Here is a 21,117-nt window from a genome sequence, read left to right on the forward strand (position 1 = left end):
ACAGTGTTCAAGAATTATGACATCTCTTCTTTGTACTAAAAATATAACCAAAATTTAGTTTTAAACTTCATTGATAAATAAATTTAAAAATCATCTTCACACATAATCACTAAACATTATGACTTCAGACATTCAGTCCAATTACTTCCAGTATGGCTTTGTTGTAAATAATTTACATTATTTAAAATTATATTAATTGCAGTCATTAAAAATGTACTAAATTATTAAGATAATGGAAATTGCAACCTTCCTGTACACATTTAACTTCTCCCCCTAATCTATTCTGTCATTGCTTGAAAAGTGTCACTGCATAAAGAATGCATCAGTACCATCTCCTTAAAAGAAGGTTCGGACTGAAACCTGTTCTGAAACTCTTCATGTAGAGGACAGGAGATGGATAACACAGTACAGATATTACTTGAAATTCAGTTGGTTTTCTTATAAAACATTCATTTAATCACATCATTGTACAGTTGTGATGTACATTCATTTACTCTCTGATATCATTACAATTTTTACTTTTGAGTGTATTTTCTAAGTCATATTTCTTTAAAATTCTCCAGTCTCGGGAGGGAGGGAGGAACCAGTCCAGGCATCTTAAATTGATAATGGAAAATTTGCACTGGTAAAATTAGTGGAGGGGTGAAAAAGGAACAACTAGATTTGGCATGTTGAGAACTTATTTTAGTTCATATTGTATTTCTTTTGCTAACAATTTTAAAATTTTTATTCATGATGTCTAGAACATGTCTTAAAAAAATCTTGTGATAATGTAGTATAGTTATTAAAAAAAGGAATAGCGATTCTCAGAGTTCTCTCACCCTTTCCACCTTCTGCAAGGATGTTTAAATTTGCGTCATAAATTTCAAGTTTCTCAAAGAAGTGCAGTTACTGAATGGAGAGATATGCAGTGTAGTAATCATCCTACAATTCTCCTTGAACTACAGGTGGTACTGTGTCAATCAATTGTATCTCCACTGGACTTCTCTCTTCTCCATGTCTAAAACTGATCTGAGGTTAATTTTTTTTGTCATACTGAACATCTAGTGAATTTTCTTGTCTAAGATGTTGATAACTCAGTCAACACCTCAGTTCTTTGATCACTGCATTGTAATTAAAACTTATTGAGACAGATGAAATTCTATTATACCAACTTTCTTCTTTCTAGACCCTTGAATATATTTGGTGGAAAATCTTGTATGGAGCTGAGCAGGTGCTAGCTTTCATCTGGAGAAGGAAATGGAAACTATAAAAACATGTTTGCAATTCACAGCACACATGTAATTTAGCTTGGGTTTGAATTCCATGTTGTGGAGTTACCTCCTAAAATCACCAACAAATTCTTATCCAAAAATCACCAATAACTTGCTTCACTTTGTTTAGGAGGAAATATTCAAAAGAAATGTTACACGATGTATGAAATGTTCTGTGTGGGGTTTTTTTTCTTATGGCAGAAAACCATGTCCATTAAAAGCAGGTAAAGGCAGGTAAAAACAGGAAAAGTGATTTCAAGACACAGTCTCACACAATTTTGAGGTGATTCTACTGTTTTTAAAATCACAGAATTGTTCCTACCAGTTCTAGAAGAATTTACCTAAAGATATTGGAGTCTGAAAACCTTGCATTATTGTTTGGAATGAGAATCACATCTAAGAATTCCAGTAACATTGCCTGTACACTTCTCTCACACTCACATATACACTGCTGATAGAGGATAAATAAAATGTACTTTTGGTCTACTATTTCAATAAATTTGGGATCAATATTAGGCTTTTGTGATTGGTTGTACATTTTAAAAGCAGCTATTTCCCACAATAAGCAAGTTGCAGAATGACTGACGACATCCTCCTGGAAGGAAATCTGCAAGTATTGGAATACTCCTGGCCTCTGGCCAAATCCCAGAAAGGAAAAGAATGTGAAACTTTTATAACACTATTTAGGTGAATATGAATTTAATAAAACAAAGGTAAAAGAAGGTTTTAGATTGCAGTTTCACAAGACTACAGCCTCATTTTTCCTCTATATTCTTGACTTGAAATAATATGTGAATTTTTCTCTTTCTTGGAAACACACAGACCCATTGCCCTTCTGACCACCTGTGATAATTGCCCAATTTATCTTGAAAATTAAGTCAAACATTCCCAGAGGAACATTTCATTGGTGTCTTGGAAGAAAAAAGAAAATAAAAAAGAACTACAATTGCAAAAACATTTATATTATTCAAACAACACAAGGGGAATGGCTAAATTTATTTAGAAAATTAACCTTCATCATCTTGAAGAAATTCTGCATATCTTCTAATACAGACCAAAGATATGTGCTACAAGATACACATATCTCCACAACTTCTAGAGCTTACTTCCTGGCTGGAAAAATATGTTTTCAATTAAGAGGTGCTAAAACTACTATTAACAACATGTATGCTATGTATGGCAATTAATCCTAAACACCAGTCTACTTTTTACACAAACACTCTTTGATGTTAGAGATACATAACTAATTTGAAGTCTTCCCAAAATAAATGAATGAATGAATAAATTTTTGGATGTACAGAAAAGTACTCCTCATATTGTCTCCATTATAGTGAACCCCCTGAAAACTATGGTATATTTATTATTAATGATGGGCTCCAGTAATGAGCTTTGTATCCTTTCTCAGCCCTTTAAGAAATACCAACTCACTCTGATTTTCTAGGTATTTCCTCCTGATCAATTGTGTAGGCAGCTTCCCAGAGAAGTCAGGGGAAGACACCTTGGCACATTAAATACAGAGAAGCTGATTCTTACAGTTTTCTGACTCTGCCTGTTTTGCCATGAATCCAGAAGTTGTTCAGATCAGCATCTCACTGGTGCATATTCTTTAATATTTTTTTACAAAAGTACTCTGACAAGGACAGGCAAGAGAAAGGACCAGAAGTTCCTTGATAACTCTGGTACAAGACAAAAAAGAAAACATTCTGGTTTTTACTAAAAAATTACTAAAAGCAAAACACAGAAATAGTTTTCTGAATGTATGGGAATATGTAAGGACACGTCACAGAATGATGAAGAAAGTAAAATCGCTCAACAAGTAGGAAAGAATATACTAATGGTTTCCATTTGCAAGTTAGATTATCAGAAGCAGATGACCAAGAGATGAAGACAGATTGGGCTGGAAGACATTCCACACATGGACAATACAAGAAAATTCTATGATACCCTTTTAATGTTTAAGAAAAAAAAAAGGTAATGAAAAACTATCATCTTTTGGAAAATGGTTTTCCAAATCATTTACCAGAATTCCTTAAAGCAAATGAGAAATGCTCAGGAGGGAAAAAAAAATCTAAAAAAAAGCACAAAAAACTCTCTCCCCAGCAAAGCACTTAATTTTAAAGGAAAAAAAAAAAAAAAAAAAACAAAAAAAAAACAAAAAAAAACAATATAAAGGGAAATTTTTTTGGCTTCTCCTGTAGCTTGTACTAGAGTTCTTTTTAGAAATTACACTAAGTGTGTATAACAACCCGATTGTGTATAGGTCATGTGGTGGATTAAGAAGAACCCAAAACTGACATTAGAATTAAGTATGTGTTTAAGCTGTACCATATTTGATACTGCATAAGGACACAGTAGAAATATTGCTTCCCTCTTGATGGACCTTTATGTAGTCCAAATAGGATGAGAATGTTATATAAAGTATTCGCCTCATCTACAAAGATTTTGGCTACTGAGATTAAATTTGAGCCTGTGGTAAAATGTGAAGATACAAAGCCTCATTCTGGAGTGACATTGCTGACAATTTCATACACATTTCTAGTCCAGAATATGAAAATCCATGGGGGTTTTTTTGTTCATTTTAATTTCTTGCTCTTGCTCTAACTTCTCCCATCAAATGCCAAAATTCCTTTCTTTTGTATCTTGACGGTCACAGAGGCAGTCTGCCATCAATCTGCTACCTGCTATAGGCTATTGGTTTCATGGCTACCTTAGAAGCATAATCAATTAAAAATAACTTTTTTTACTCAGAGTTAATGTTTGGTTTGATGTGAGGGTTTCCACCATTGCATATACTGAGGAAAAGGATCAGCAGCAATATGGAGCTAGGCATGAAGAAGATACATCTGCAAGTGTGATTGTGGCCAGAGAGAAGCCTAAACTGACCACTAAAACTGTAGTCTGAGAGTATGATTGCACTAGATGCAGAGATCTGAATTTACAACTTGCTGCTGTGAAAATATGAGTTGTGTTTTCTCTGTGCTCCCAATTTTTCAATCCTGAATCCTTTTCTCTGAGCAGCTCTCGTGGCTTGTGATCAATGCTCTTAGCTTAACCCACTAAACCAGGACACAAATGTCTGAGCAGTTTTCACATGTGTTTGTGAGTCAGTCTTGTAAATATCAGCACTGGTACAAAAGTGGGGTTAGCAGAGAAGAAGCTGCAGGATGGAATTAGTGTAGCAGACACAGAACTTTGTTAAGATAAATGTTTTAAAGATATGCTGTAAAAAAAGGATTATTGAAACAATGAGTTTCTGTATGTTTGCACGTGTGTATCTATTCATCATTCCCCTCTATAAAATCAAATTTTAATTCAGACTTTTGCACTGATATTATATGCAGTGTTGTCTCCTATTTGCACTAGTACAAAAACAGAGAGAGTGGATAATGCAACAGAGCAAATGGGGAAACACAAGCAAAGGTCAAACACCCAACTTGTTTTGTGATAAGGAAAAGAGAAATTAAAAAATTATATCCTCGCAGGAATTTGCATAACCAACCCTAATTTCATCACTGAAATTATATCCGACTTAATTTCCTACTTAGATTAAATTGCAAGTTGTTTTTTTTTTTTTCCTCTTAGATTTAAGGCAAGCAATTATTATTTAAATTATCTTCAACGTTTCCTGTGGTGTCAAAAAGACAAATAACAAACACTTCTGTAACAGTTCTGCTATCACAGTTACTCTGAAAGGTCTATCACTTATTTAGCAAAAATCATGGACTATGAGAATTCTAGGAATACCTCTGGAGAGAGACCAAGAAGTATAATTGAAGTTGAATATAATGTTGGTAACAAGAGTAAACAGACAAGAAATATTACAAAAAAGGGAAATCTATAATGAAAAGTGAAAGGTTTCTGCACAGCAAAGCTGGACAATTCCTCCTTAAACTCTTATAGAAAGCCTTGAATACAGTATGTTTAGTATAAAGAATTGTGCACTGCCCTTCTACTATATGAATTGCACACTTCAGACTTCTTCTGGTCAGCTGCAGGGAACAGTAAAAGTTAGAGGCTTGTTTTTTATTTTTTTTTTCTTGGTTTCTGTGTTGAGCAACTTCTACTTTCTGAAGAGCTATCCCATACCTTGAGGCAGAATGTACATTTAGATGTGCTGGTGACTACTGAAATCCCTGCAGTGCCTGGTTGATGGGTCTTTCCCTAGTCTCAGAGAGAAAACATCCACTAAATTTCCTCTCTGAGGATTCCCTTTGAATTTACACCAGCCAGGCACATCTTTGGGGTACTTTTTTGTTATTCCACTTGTTTTTACTCCTATCCTTGGAGTGGGATTCATTTCTTGATATTGTACTGAATTTCTTCTACCACTTAGGCAATGAGGCATTTATCCTTATAATAATTATATATTTAAACAGTTTGAGTAACAAGATGTCTTAAATTATAAGACAGTATTTTCTTTTTAAGAAAAAAAATTTTTCATGTTAATAGATAAGATATAGAATAATACAAGTGGCATGAGATAAAACTCCTTTGTGACACAACTACTCAGTTTCTTCAGAAGCTGTTTCCCCAAAGAGAAGAATCTGCAAAAGATCTGGAAGTAATTAGAAATTACTGTAGCATTGGTTAGAGAGGAAAAAAAATAAAATAAAAAGAATATGAAAAAAAAGTAATTGGAATCTAAATCTGACGTAAGAAAGAACTACACTGCAAAAATTGATGCAATTTTCTTAAACGGCATGGCTTATTAAAGAAATCTGCCACTCCAACAGCAACACAGCTGTGACATGCTCACCTAGGCTGAGGGAACAAAGACCAGCTAATCAACCACAGATCTTGTCAAACTAAACACATCTTCATCCATTTTATGTTAAAGTAGACTAAATCCAAATAAAAACACCTATTTTAGTAACATTGGAAATTATTATACGTTTATTATCAACTATCTAGAAGTATTTTTTTTCAAGTACCTGGATGTGTGATTATGGTTTGTATAAGAAATACAGAAAAGAAAGCTTTCAAATTAACCCAAATTTTAATCTAGTGCAGTAGGTGTTACTAGGAAAAAAACATAATACAAGTTGCAGTATAAGAAAGATTTATTTTTCTTTTTCTTTCTTTTCTGAAAACACAGACTAATGCATTTTGTTCTTCCCCAATCCTACAAAAGATGTACCATCCATACAGGAGTTCCTTTAAAACTTAAAAAGTCTTTTTCACAGAAACTCCAAATTCCTTTGGGGAAAAGTCTTGATTGCATATCCCTCAGAGCCTAAAAGGCTGCCCATATGAACTGAATTATCCATGACATGTACCTTCAGACATTTGTAATGTGATATTTCATGTAAATTTAGACCATACCTTGGATGTGAGCCGCTGGCAATGTTGATTTTATTCAGGAGCTCAGATAAGAAAAAAAATTCTGACATCCTTGCTAATCTGTAGTCGTTAACATGGAATTTCCAACATAAAAAGCATAAAAGCATCTAATTTGCTGTAGCAAATGAAAGGAAAACAAACTTTGCGTTTCCCTTTCCTTTTCAATGTCTAAAGTTACTCTGTTCTGTGCAAACAGAATTGTACTTTTCAAAGGTTTTTATTATCGTCATCTATCTTTTGAGTGACACATTTCAAACTTCCCCACGTAATCTGTAAAATGTCATTCAATTCGAATATGAAGGATTTACCAGTGTTAGGAAGAAAAACCCTGTTTACACTGGGATTATTAAAAACCCACAAACTATGTACTTTATGCAGTCTTTCCAGTTCATGTTGCTTAATTTGTCATAAGGAAAAACTCAGGTAGCACTATCTCTTCTTTATATAGAGATGAGTTATCCTCATTTGCTGTGGCCAAAATCTACAATCCTAATTCCAAGTTCTGATAACTTTAGGCTGGCTGATAATATTTGTCTGTCTGTCATTTTCTTCCAGTCATTTTATGTATTGGTATTTTCATAGCATTTATCTCATGTTTTCTTTTGACAGATAGTTTTAAAATGTAAACAGCAAAAAAAAAATAATAAAAAAAATACCCCCAAAACCAAACAAACAAATCTTCCCAGTAGATGAACAGAAGTACAGACTGGTTCCTTTACACCTATAGGATAAACCACTATACTCTGTGGACGTTCAGAAGAATATTCCAGAGGTCAGGAAGGTGAGGGGAGGAGACTGCAATTTGCACCACTGTGGCCCTCTGTTGACCAGTTCCTGCAGAAACAATTACCATGACTGCCCTGACAAACACTACAGCAGTAGCTCCTGAAGTACTTACTAATAAATGTCTGGAGACAAAATCCTCCTTGTTTAGAAGACAAGGAAACAACCCTGAAGTATCAGATGGGGTATAAAAACTAAAAGCTTGCAATTTCCCCAAGTAATTAGGTAGATGGGAAAGAGTTCTTCCAAGCAAACATGAAAGAAAATAAATAAATGCTTGAAGCTTCAAAATTATTAGCCCCTTCCCATTATTCCAGGTATAAAGTGAATCTTATTTTTAAAATACTTTGAAATAAAATCCAACATGTATAGTAGTCATAAAAATAACAAATTGATTTTTGCTGCATTTGTTACACAGCTCTACTGAGATGTCTAAAGAAAGAGCATCAGAGAAAGAGCTTAAATTTCTCTCTCTTCCTTTCAATCAATATTTGAGGCAAAGTTTCATCTCTAGGGCCCTTAATGGCAGGAATTCCTGGAGCCAGCAAATGAGTAATGTTAAACCTATGATTAGATGATGAGGCCATCAAAGACACTAGACCCTAATGCTACATTCCACTTTATTCCTGAGAACTGCAGTAAAACCAAAGGCTAGAGAAGAAAGGATTGTAAGATATTCCTTCCCTCGAAAAAATGTTTCAAGAGCTGCTAAAAATAAAAGAAAAAAGTTGTATGACATGAACATTGAGCTCAAAAGCCTTAATGGATCTTCCGGAATTTTCTTGGAGCCCAGGACATCACCATTAGGTAACAAATTTTTCAAGTGCCCTGCTAGAGAAGGTTTGAAGTCGAAATCCCACTGAGGATTCCTGCCAGGGATGTATTTTTCTTTTACTTTTCCCTAACTGCTATCCCTCTAAAAGAGGAAGAAAAAAAAGGAAGACGAAAAAAAAAAAAAGGAAAACAAGATTTAATGATTTCCTTATGACACAAGCTTGAAGAAATGCAACCTACAGACAGGCAAGGTAAGTTGGAACACTCTCCCCCAAAACCAGTTGTAAATGCTTATTATTTTCAGACAGACTTCTCAAAAGTAGATCTTCATTTCAATTGTCCCAAGACACGCCTTTGTTTACAGTATATTTTTGGTGTATGCTGTCAGTGTGGAGTAGTGAATGCTCAAGAAAAGCTACAAAGGAATGATTTCCTTTGACCATTATATAATACATTAATCGGGGCATTCTATACACAAACATGTTTTGAGTTAAACTAGTTCTGTGGGAACCTGGTTAATGAAATGTTGTTATAAGTTTTTAGAGAAGTATAAAAACTTGTAAAGTTATTTGGATTGGTTGGGAAATCATATCTTTCTCATATTCTACAAAGTGAATGAAATTCTAAAATGTTGCCTCATAACTTCTTACTGGCAGTTTAAAGTGAAAGTCTATATACACAATACTAACCAATAACACTTCTATTAAAATAAATAATATAAAAAATAAGATATAAATAATCCAAACAGTATGAGAAACTAGTTTAGCTTTCAATATTTCAATATTTTTTTAAAGCATTTCAAAACATTAATTAATTTGGATTTGAGAAACCCATTACTGCTGTGTTAAAACCCCAATAATTAACCACAGAATTTTTATATAGAAATGTTCTGCATCTGCAGTTCTTGAGGACAACCTAATCCATGTTCCTCTGCTTTTTATATACTGCCAGCTATGTAAAATATTCAGTGTTATGTCATTTATATCAAAATACATAATAAATAAATACAAATATACATTGTATACCCTGTGAATATAAAAAACTATAGAATGTATATCTAAAAAAAAAAAAAAATCTACAATTTATATATTACCAGAAGAAACTAATTTGTATTTTTTTTGTAATGAAATGGAAGAATGAAATAAACTGCCAGATACAATTCTTTGACTGGCAGTGATTACACAAGGAAATTAATACAATCAAAACCAGAGAATGTATTACCTGTGAACAAAGCAGCATAACCAGTTCAACCACTGAAGTACTCGACTTCATACAAACAAGACCTGCAATAAACAGTCAAGAATTAGTTTAAAAAATGGTGGTATTTTGATATCATAGCTCCATGGTTCCAGAAATCCATAAAATATATAAATTGTATATTATTTTATATTTTAAACAGACTAAAATAAGTTGCAAGCACAATTAACTGAGAATTTCAGCTTCACAAATATTTAAATGTTCATAAGAATCACCTGGAATAATCTAGACCACTTCAGGACAGAATGTCTCCTAACTCTTTTCGGCATTTAGCTTAGTTATTCAAACAAACAAACAAACAAATATAATCCAAAGCAATTTAATGTATGATAAACAAAAGTTAACAGCTTTTAAATATTTAATCATGTAAATTCTTAAGAATAAAGTGATCAGTTAATAACAGGCAAATTATAAAGCCTCTGCTTAGACATTATTTTAATTTTCATCTGATAATTGATTATCCTGTAATTGAAAGCTTGAGTATTAATGAAATAGGCATTCATGTGAAATCCTACTTTTATTAGAATCAAACCCCATAATTTTTAGGGCATGTTTCTTAAAAAAAAACCCTTGAATTATATAGTCTAACTGTTACTCATTGTTTTGTGCTTAATTTAAATAATATAAACCTAATAACATTGCCACTATTGCAAATACTTGCTTGCAGCTTTGGAAATGTATATTTACTCTCTGAGAAAAAGATGCCATATCTGAATATTTAAAGATGCATTGTAAGGACACTTGCAGGAAATTTCATTTCTACTGTTAACTTTACTTGTACTAGCTCCTGTTATCTAAAACAATAGACATTGATATGATGCTTAAGGGCATGGAAACGCTTTGGCTGTGTTATAAAACAGATAAATTTACAAATAAGCTTACAAGTAAGGACTAAATAGGTGGCCAGAAAGCAAACTGATGTGCTTTAAGAAGGTTTCTACAAACAGTGATTAGAGACAAAAGCACTCCTACACGATAGCATGTATATTTATTTAGGGTAGTGGATAAATAGCCTTTTGTGCCCATTTTGCTAACAACTCCATCCTTATTGTACAGTAACACAGAACAAGCTGTAAGAAGCCACTAGGCTTCCATTCTATCAGATATAGGGGCAGACAGTTAATGAAATAAGAGGCAGATGTGCAAAGCTCATTTAGGGAGACAATTGCTGTAATTGATCAGCTATTCTCATGCTCAAGTGCTAGAGGATCAGAAAGATTAATGAGATACTTATCACCTGCAGGCTACCTCCACTGTTTGGAAGCTGACAAAGAAAATCCAAACATAAGACCGAACCCTACAGTTAAACCAATGCAGGTAGGACAGACACATCAAGTATTTCATCATAGAATGTTGTCTGGTTTGTTATGAATTCACCCCTTATTCTGTAAAACTAAAAAAAAAAAACCAAAGAAACAAACCACAGAAACAAACAAACAAAAAATCAAAACAAAACAACCAACCCACAAAAGCACAAAACTAAAAAAAACAAATGCCCAAAAAAAACCCCTTTCTGTCACGCACTCACTTATCATCCTTCAAAATCAGATCTCAGGTGTACTAAAACATGATTAAGCCAAAGTAATGCTCTTGGAAACCTCATGCCACAATCTTCTAAATCCGTACATATTCTTACTTCTGATTTTACATCAAAAGAACAAATGTATACAGAATGAGCACCATACACACTTATGCAAAAGAAACCAACTAAATTGCATAAAAGTGATTACGTATCAGCAGTAATGTCTTTGTATCTTCATCATGTTTTCAAAAAGAAAACTTGATATAAAATATGTGCTTTGAAGAGAAACACATAATATTTTCCGGCTTAATTAATTTAATTAGAAGTTCTTAACTTTCAAAGGCAGGGATTCTTATGCTACCTGTTCATCTTCAAACAAAATGAAAAAATTTTGGAGTGTGGACCGAAACAAACACACCTAAAATGGCACAAAGCTAGGATAAATACTCATGATTAGCTTCAGATAACAATGATTTTCTAGTCTTAACACAAAGCTGCAGATATGACAAAGCATGACTGTTTAAAGGAGTCATAATTGCTTAGATCAAGATTATCTATTTACAAGAAGAATTTTTATACACTCTGCCTAACTTTTTAATAACTCAATAATGACATGTGTCTCTGACCTCAAACTGATGTCTTTTCACTACTCCTCTGTACATTACTTGATAATTTTTATATATCACATCCAATCAACTGCTTGGATGTTGCATGCCAGCACTAGAAAGGGGAATCAAACTGATTTTGATGAAATTCAGAGAAAGAAAGAGAAGGATACATAACTGACATCTGGTTAGCACATCAGCAGGCCCATTAGTTATAACCAGCTCTTTAATTGCCTGCTGATGAAACAACCCATTGGTAACAGCCATTAACACCTCTCATAACCACCAGTATTAAAAGAGGCTGGTTTCCATGTCCAAAAGGAACAAATAATTATCTTAGAGACTGTAGCACTTTTCTCATAAGAAAATACAGAGTGAGATAGGGAGGCCTCATTAAAGAAGGTCATGGTGTCAATGATGTTTGTCTCAGTCTACTGAAGAAATTAAGCGTGCAGCTCTCTACTGATAAATAAGCAGAATTGGGAGTGGCCCAGAAAGAAAATGGGGTATCCTGTGCCCCCTGATGGTCAGTAAGAAGGAAATAGAAACAGAAATACTTTCTGTTCACCTTTAAATATTCATATCATACATTCCCTGAAGTAAAACAGAATACAGAAATGTGAAACATTCATAGCAGGGTCACCATTTCGCTTTATAAATTTCTTACTTATCAGCCCCCTAATCCTACTTAAGGGACTCTCTTGACTCAAACCACAAGGGAAAGTGTGTGCCCTCCTTTACATGCCCCATTTCCTCCATCCTAGCTGCCAAGGGCTCTATTGTGCTTCTTTGCATTTTTGCTTCTTCCTGATTGAGCAGTTAAGATTTCAAGTAAATAAAGATTTTTTTTTCCTGTTATGCAAAACACAATTAATCTTCAAAATCTACTGTCAGAGTTGTTGTGCAGTCAATAGTAGAGAATGATAAAAACAGATCAGGTCTAATGGAGGACAGATCCATTTCTGCCTATTAGGAAGAACTGTCAGAATGCAATCTCTGTGTTATGAAGATCCCACATCATCAAAAGCTGCAGGAGCAAGTTTAGGAAGAACCACAATCCCTGTCCTATTAAAGTTTTCCTTCATAGACCAGAAAAAAAGAGATAATTTTATTACTCTTTCAGTTTCTAAATTTGCACCCTCCTCTCTTCTAGGAGTCAAAACTTTGTGAATTCACTAATTTCTTTTGGCATCGCACAGGAATCAAAAATATTTCCCTCACTGCACAGTCTATATCCTGACAGACAAAAATTAAAAGAGAGGTAGAAAAGTTCTCCCATTTTTCAGACAGTACAGAAGACATAAACTGCTTGAGGTCTCTTCATAAAATTAAAAATAGAATTTGAAGTATGAATCAGAATAAGTATCAATTTTCCAATTGATTTTCTAAGTTACAAATGTGCTATCAACTGTATTTTTATTTCCTCTTTACCATTTTGCAGGGTTCAACAGAGTTTTTAGTGTGTTCAAAATTTTATTAGTTTTAACATAATGAGGAAACGAAAGATAACAAGCTTGGAAAAATAATGGCTTCTCTGATTGAAGAGAGCATACAAATCTATTTTCAGTTCTCTTCCCCCTCCTTAACTCTAATAAGAAAAACTATTTGCCACTCAAACTAAAACTGTTGCCTGCATTCTTCAGCTGCAGATAAGTTCTTCCTATACCATCTGTATCAAATGCCATTAAGTAAGCTAATGTAATTACTAAAATACAAGTGGATATTTCCTGCATACAGCAAGGTTAAAAAGGTCACTGTCGAACTGAATGGAGTATGCACTTTTTACATTTGCTATTCTTAGTACTTTTCTTCATGGTCTATTCTCAGTCCATTAAATATAGCCATCAAAATTCAGCAATTTGATGGCAACAATGACTACATATATGGATGCAAAAACTGGGAGCATCAAGTGCATGACCTTGGTTAATCTGGAATAAATGATGTATGCCTGGCAATTATCTTGAAATGCTCTGGTTTACTTGACTTCTTTTCCAGTGTTCTTCTGCTGGCCCAAATATATACTAATTATTTCTTTTCACTATGACTGATTAATGTCTGAAAAAAGATTAATTTCAACTATACTGTTTTAGTCATGCTTGTGGCATTAATGAAGTCATGGGTTCAAAACTTCCAAGTCACCATGCTGACCTAGTCAGTGTGAATTTCCATTTTGAAGAAATATAATGTAGGCTGATAAAATCAATTTAAAAAAAAATCCTTATGAAATAAGATCATGGTTTTGAACTTCTTTTTATTATTATTAATACAATGTGTGTATGAGTCTAACTGAATACCACCACAATTTCATCTGGTATTTATCAAGGTTTGCCTACATTTTCTTTCAATGATTTTACTTTGTGTCAAGTTAAAACCTTATTGGAACTGGAATCAATTGTAATACTAGCAACAACAAAACCTAAATGTTTTTATAGCTCATGTTCAACTCAGAAAAAAAAGATGCAATTAACAAAACTTTAGAGCCTGCAGAAATCTTTCACTCCATCATAGCTTCTGCTTATCTGAAAAATCTCAGATATGGCTAGGTAAAATGTTTGAGAAAGTTTAATCCATTTAACTCAGTTCACAGAGAAAAATTGGTCTTTATTACTTCCCTGCATCATATCATCAAAACTATAGGAGCTTTGTTTAGTACAAGATGCTTAGGAAAAATACACACATGCTATTATATCTATTATTTTAGTAACATGTGCGAAGTTTGTAAATTGTACCTAGGAATGAGCAAAAAGACCTAAAACTAGACAAAAAAGAAAATCAGAAAACACTAATTCTTCTTTGTAACTTTTTTTTGTAAGGTAAGCTTTTTTTCTATTTCCTTGTGATATAGTCTTCCATGTACCTTAAACAAAACTGTATTGTTTCAAATTGTTTGAAATTGTTAATAATAATTATGGGTAATTCATACTATGATATCTCTTCCCATAATCCTCAGAGATTTCTGTGCCATGAGACAGAGTAGGAATTTTCTACTGGTAATTATCATTCATAAATTGGGTTTTCATTTTTGATAGACTATTCCCTTATACTTTGGTCAGCATTTTTTAGGATTGGCACAACAAACTTCCAAGGACACTTTTCACTGGGCACAGAAACTAAAGCATGTTTTGGCTGTGAAACTACTAGGAAAAAAGTTGATTGTGATATTTTGGTTGGAAATGTGAGTTTTCCTTAAAATTTATTTGCTCTTTCTAATCCTCTTTCTTCTGCCAGCAAAATCTGGCACATTATTTCTTGAAATATATTTCTAAATCAAATTTATTATCCAAGAAACAACCTTAGGACTCTTTATTTGACCAAAAAAGGTTATTTGGATAATTTAAATCTACATTATTCCCTCTCTTCCATAGGCTGTCACACAGAGAAAATTAGATTCAAATCAATGTTTTTCATGAATTATCAAGTTGCTGGGGAGTTCCCTGCAGATCTGGAGAGAGTATGGAGAGAAAATAGATGATTGGTGAAAAATTTGAAAGTAAATGCTAAGTATGCAAAACTTAAACTGAAACAACAGATGTTCTTATTCCAAACCAAGCAATTATTGGAGGGGCTGGGGGGAAAGGGAGAAAGATATGTATTAAAAAGAATGCAAAGTTTTGCAAGATTATACTCAAAATTGGTTTCAGAACCATACATATGTCACATATTTTGTAGGCATTTAAATTACACTAATGGTCTTCATTTATGAAAAGCAAAGGCTGGGAAATATTCAGACTTTCTACAAAGTCTGCAGATGGGAGTAACAGCCATGTTGCAAAATAATTATAACGTTGCTTTTACTAGATGAAAGAAAACACTATTCCAAAGAAAATAACTCACTAAAATATCAAAGTCAGGATTATGGATTTAACAATCCCTTCAGCAGCCTTGACTGACATTATCACCAACTCTAGGGACCATGAAGGATGGCTGTATTAGTACTCCAGACCATTCTTTGTTTGGGCAAATCTCCTTTACAGAACAGAAGACTGACACAGAAAAATACAGTCTGACTCAATTTTTTAGTTGATAAAAATAGTTAAAATTCTTAATTTTTTTTTTTTTAATGGTCAAAGACACTGCTCAATACAAGGAATATTCTTTTTATCAGATACCTGGAAATCTAGGAAAGGTGTCATCCAGAGTATCAAACGGAATGCCTTTTAAATTATATCGTAAATCTTTAGAACAGACATCTTAGGATAAACACCTCAAATAAACAGTGATAGGTCAACAAAGCCCCCCAGATTTTCATCTGTCCAAACCCAACTCAAAAGGGTCAGCCCTTTTAGTCAGATTTGTAAACTAAAACAGACCTTAATATTGGGACAATACTTAATAGAGTAAGAATGGTATGCAATAGTTTCTTGAATTATGTTATTAAAGTGAGAAAACCTAAACTTCTTCACCACTGCAGTTACTAAAAAGGAATCTAAATATGAAGTGGAAAGCATCCAGATGGAGTCACAGAATGCCAAAAACCCTTGAGAGCATACCCACAGAGAGGGGATTTATTACAACGCATACATGATTTAGTTTTTAAAATTACAGATTTTTGTACAGTAATCCAATGAGCTGGAATGATATTGACAAAGCTGATGCTAGTGCCACTCTACTCCGAAGAGTCCAGCCTTATGCTAACCTGTGGATTTTCCTTTTGAGTCATGGGGTGCACAAATTCTCATTCATCAAATGAAAAGGAAACCACTTCATCTATAAAATAAAATCCACTACCACTGTTCAGTTAATATGCCACAGAAGAATTCCAAAACTGATTCAGTTTTTCATTTAATGTCTGTGGTAATTTTTCATTTGGCCAGTGCTCCATTGGGGTGTACTCAATATATGCATTTGTGTTCCACTGTCATTCTCTTAAAACAGTATGTTTTCAGCCAGAACTATTTCCAAATATCTTCCAAATCTTTCCAATTATTGTGACATAGTGAAATAATTTGCTTATCCAACTTCTATAACAGAACAGATCTATCTTAATTTATCTTAATTTACATCAATCTATCAAGTATTGATTGAGAAATTGTTCTAATCAACATTAACAACACAAAACCAATAACACAAAAATATCTTTAAATAAAAAAAATTCAACACAAATATTAATTATAAGAAAACAATTCCCTGTTAAATTTAAGTGCAACAGTTTTTTTAATGGTATGACACATATTTACTAGAACTTATTTGTGAATTAAATGTATTTTCTCATCTTCTAAAGTCCTCTTCTAGACTACAGGTAAAAACACCCAAGTCAATGATCACACTGCACTGCTCAAACTTTAGTTTGATCAAACTAAAATATCTCTAATCTTGAAAAGGTCTGTAAAATGGAATTATTTCTTTTAAGTCAAAATGTACTTAATTTTCATGTTGACTTGAATAAGATATAAACCTTTTTTTTCAAGAGAAGCCTGGAAAATGTCTACAATTACAGGGTCTAGAAAATCTCAAACCATTATTTATCTAGAAAGAATCTAGATAGAAATCTAGATAGAAAGCATTCCACTTTTTTCCTCCAAAACCAAACAGTCCACTGTGTGAATTAATATATTATGCAGAAAGTCTTCTGATTTCCCTCTTTATACTAAGATATTATTCAAATAAGTGGCTCAGAATTGTCAGTAAATTTCCACCATAGCTGCCAGGAACATTTTTTTTTTCAATGGAAGGAGTAAGAAAAACATTCACTGATAAAGAAATTTAAAAATTAATTTAAAATGGGACAATTTAAAATATTTTTGAAGTTCTGCCATGTGGTCTTTTTCCTGAAAAAGTTGCCAGTTTTGTGATTAAATTTGTAAAAAAAATTACTAAATGAAAACAAGTGATACCAAAGAAATTGCCACATATTTAATATATGGAAAAAAGAGATTTTTCTTATTTAAATGAAGAAACATCTACCTCTCCTTCCTCTTTTTTTTCCTCAGTCTTTCACCTCTTCTCAAATCTGAGTTAGAGGAAGTACATTTTGAAATTAGTTAATTATTTTCAAAGAACTATACAAGGAGAAATAAAGACATTAATTTCACTCACTAACATAAGTAAATGTTTATACTTTATACTTTCACTACAACAATGGTGCTTCCTGCTCATCTCAAGAACCTTTTCCAAGTCTTTCTAAGGTTGTTAAAAGGGACATCCAAGAAAAGATATATCATAGGTATGACCCCAAATAACAGCCTCTCGAGTATCAGAATTTCCCTGAAAAGGCATTACTCCATGTTATATTTTCCTTAGGTATGAAGTTTTATTTTTACTCCTGAAGTTTATCAACTTTTTCTTAGCTTCAGTCTATAACTTACTCCTATTTGATGCCCTATTTTATGAGCTTATTAATTTTTTTTTCTCTCCTCTTATGGTAAACATAGGAATTACTTTTGGTTTTCTTCTTTCTCTTATTTCCTTCTAGTTCTTTGTTACATTCTTTCCTATTATTAGGGGAGAATTACCATCATGGCATGACAAAACTGAAATATGTGCCTGGTGAATGACAAAAAAGAATAGTGAGAAAAGGTTAAGCTGCACTGCAATAAGACCACTTACTGATCCTCCTTACTTCCTTATATTTCTTCTCTTTAGCAACATTGGGGCCACACTGAGTGAACCAGCACAGCTACAAATAGGAAGAATAACAAAACCTCAGAGTTCATGCAGCTTCCTAAATTTCTAAGGCCAAGATAACCCTTATTTTAAGTAGATGTGATCTCCTGAGTTTTGCTACTCATATACTTTTGTATAAATATAAATGTTTCCTGAGAATTTGATAACAAGAAAAGGAAAATAAAAATCTCCAAGCTGAACTTTGCTGACCTTAGTTGGCAGCCATCAGATCTCACTTCTATAAGGAAGCCCTACTGACAAATGGTAATCATTCTGAAACAGTGCCTCTCAAAACACAAAAAACCTTCCACAGCCATAGATCTCTTGAAATAACTTGTATTTCTTGTGTTTCAGTTTTCTTTATTTACTTGACAGTAACACTGTTATGGGCTCTCCCTAGACCTGCTTTGACATCACTTTGCCATCTTAATTTGACATATCACAACTGTCTCTGTTGTCTGACAAGTTCTTTCAGCATGAGGCTTTCTCATTGCAAGAAAATCTCCACAGACAAGAAGTATAAAAAGAATGAATCATAAAATTCTACACACCATCAAACAAAAATATGATATAAGAGAAAAGATATTTAGCAGATCTGAGGACCCTTTTTTGAAGGCGGTAAAATTTAACATAAAGTTGCTCTGAACACAGTAAAGCTATACTAACTTAGTTCTTGCAAAAATAATCCCAGGTATGTAGGGAGTTTGTTAATATCTAGGCAAATCAAGATAGATGGTTCATTCATGTTTATACTATAATTAACATTTTTTCCCATCAAGAAAGGCTCTATAAACTGGTATATTTTTAAAATTCAAATGCAGCAGTTTCTCAAGTTAATTGAGTCTATACCTTTTGTGCAAGATTCTTTTTTTAAGCCTTGAAGGCATGGAAACAAGCAAATCCATATTCAACAGGATGAACTGAAGAAGTGCCTTTAAATCATCATGATCAGTAAGAAAATTTGGTAAATTTGGCCACTAATTAAAATGTTTCAGCTTGGGTCATAAGAACAGATAATAAATAGACAGAAAATTAAGGAATATATACGGAAAAAATGTGACCAGCCTTAAATGAGATTAATTTTGTAAAGAACCTGGTCATAGAACTCAGACTACATGGAAAAGGATTATTTTACTATGTCTCAGGAGAAATACATCTTTCAGGGAAATATCTGATACAGAGATGTTATTTGCACTCTATAGATTACCAGAGTTAGGTAGTTCTCTGGAAAACACTGCCAGTGTAATAAAGTAGATTGATTCCATTTTTAAGCCTTCAGAGGACAAGGGCTGGGGCAAATACCAGCCTAACTGTTTCAAGTCCAAAATCAGGCAGAGTCCCCTGCTGAGTTCTGAATGATGAATTAAGTGGAATAAGAACCAGAGAACCTCTGCCTGTGGAGAGCTTCAGTCACAGCATGAACATCCTGTAGATACTGAATACCATTTTGGCATACCACCTCGTTTTTCTTTGGACCTGGACAGTAGAGGAGAAAATAATAAGGGGGGAAAAGGTGGCTTTAGAAAAAATAAAAAAAATAAAATTGTACAACTTAGTCCAGTGTTACCATTCAGCACTGCTGTATACCTGATATGATGAGTCCACCTACAGGCTGTATTACAGCAGTGCCTGCACATGTTAAGAACTTTCTCCAGAATATTTTAAAAATTATTGCCTTGAAATAACTTTAAATAGTACTCTTGCTACAGGTTTGGCTTTTTTTTTTTTTTTTTTTTTTTTTTTTTTTTTTTTTGGTAGAAGGCTAGTAGGAAAACTCACTGGAAAAACATTTTCCAGTAAAGCTGAAAGTTAAAGCAAGAAGACAGAAACTGGATTACAAACAAGATGGACTATCAAGGAGAGTAACACGGAGATGGGCATCAGGGAGGGCATTTTTCTAGAATTCTAAGGCAAAAAGACCTGTTCTTTCTAGGCCCTTTGGCTTGCAACTGGAATACAGGCCACTTTTCTTTTTCAAATTTATGAGAAAGTGGCTAATACTGCTGAAGTAAATGGGACCCAGGGATCACAAACAACTAAATCATTTTCTTACTCTTCAAAGGCTCCAGTATTTTGTTCATTTCCTTACGTGCTTTAAAAGACCGGTGATTAGTACTCTTTGGTTCTTAATAATAAAAGTGTTATAATCGCACTTTCAACAATAATTTAGTAACTTCAAACATCTAGTGGCTTCTATATTTTTATGAATAACTTTCAGAGCTTCTTTCCAGAAAACCTGACTACTTTACACAATTACTAGTTTCCTGAAGGCATGCATTTTTCATCAATTTTTTTCATCTGCACTCTCCTATCTAAACTTTACAATTAGTCTCACAATTTCAGTCTTTTTTTTCCTCCATTGTCAAAGCAACAAAAGAACCCCAATTTCTGTCTAATGGGAACTCTTTACATTTTGGATTGTAAAGACATCTTGATTATTAATCAATGCAATAATGATAATATAATCAATGACATAAAATCTGAGTGCCAAAAACAATTTCTACCCTTAAGTTACACTGGGACCACACAAGTCAGAGACAGAGGAGAGGGCATGAGCAGTTAACCTCTGTTCCATAGTCTAATACATCTTAGTAAGTGTCCAACTCATTAGACAGGGATAGAGTGGCTCATATGTGTAATTAATTATTGGCAGGTTTACTTTCAAAAAGGTGCCAGATGCTATGCATTTCCTAGTTGCTATCTGGATCTCTGATCTATAATGTTTCCTGCCATGTTAAACATCTGTTCAGAACATACTTCTGCACATAGGAACTTCAGTAAATCAAGAGTTAAATCAAAATTGAATGAATGTGTATCCTGTTTCTGGTGTTTGTAATGATATCCTTTTAAAGATGTCATAAAAGTATATTATGTGAAAGAAAAATGTTCTGTAAATTGCATTTGGGTCATTATAGTTTGAAGCTTTCAATGTGGATAAATAATAGAGACTTCCTTTGTGGCACCTGCTCTTCAGTTGTCT

General features: G+C 33.4%; 1 protein-coding gene across 9 annotated transcripts in view; it reads right to left on the minus strand.

Annotated features, from left to right (window-relative positions):
- The window catches only part of NBEA (neurobeachin), a 457,700-nt gene that overhangs the window by 237,371 nt on the left and 199,212 nt on the right, over window positions 1-21,117 (minus strand). For all 9 annotated transcript variants that reach the window (XM_033515238.1, XM_019006696.2, XM_015628205.3 and 6 more), the window contains one exon: window positions 9,372-9,433. In XM_033515238.1, the coding sequence (XP_033371129.1) occupies window positions 9,372-9,433 (62 nt within the window). The remainder of the gene's footprint in view (window positions 1-9,371; window positions 9,434-21,117) is intronic.

The sequence above is a fragment of the Parus major genome, chromosome 1 (genome assembly GCF_001522545.3).
Source record: "Parus major isolate Abel chromosome 1, Parus_major1.1, whole genome shotgun sequence".
NCBI lineage: Eukaryota > Metazoa > Chordata > Aves > Passeriformes > Paridae > Parus > Parus major.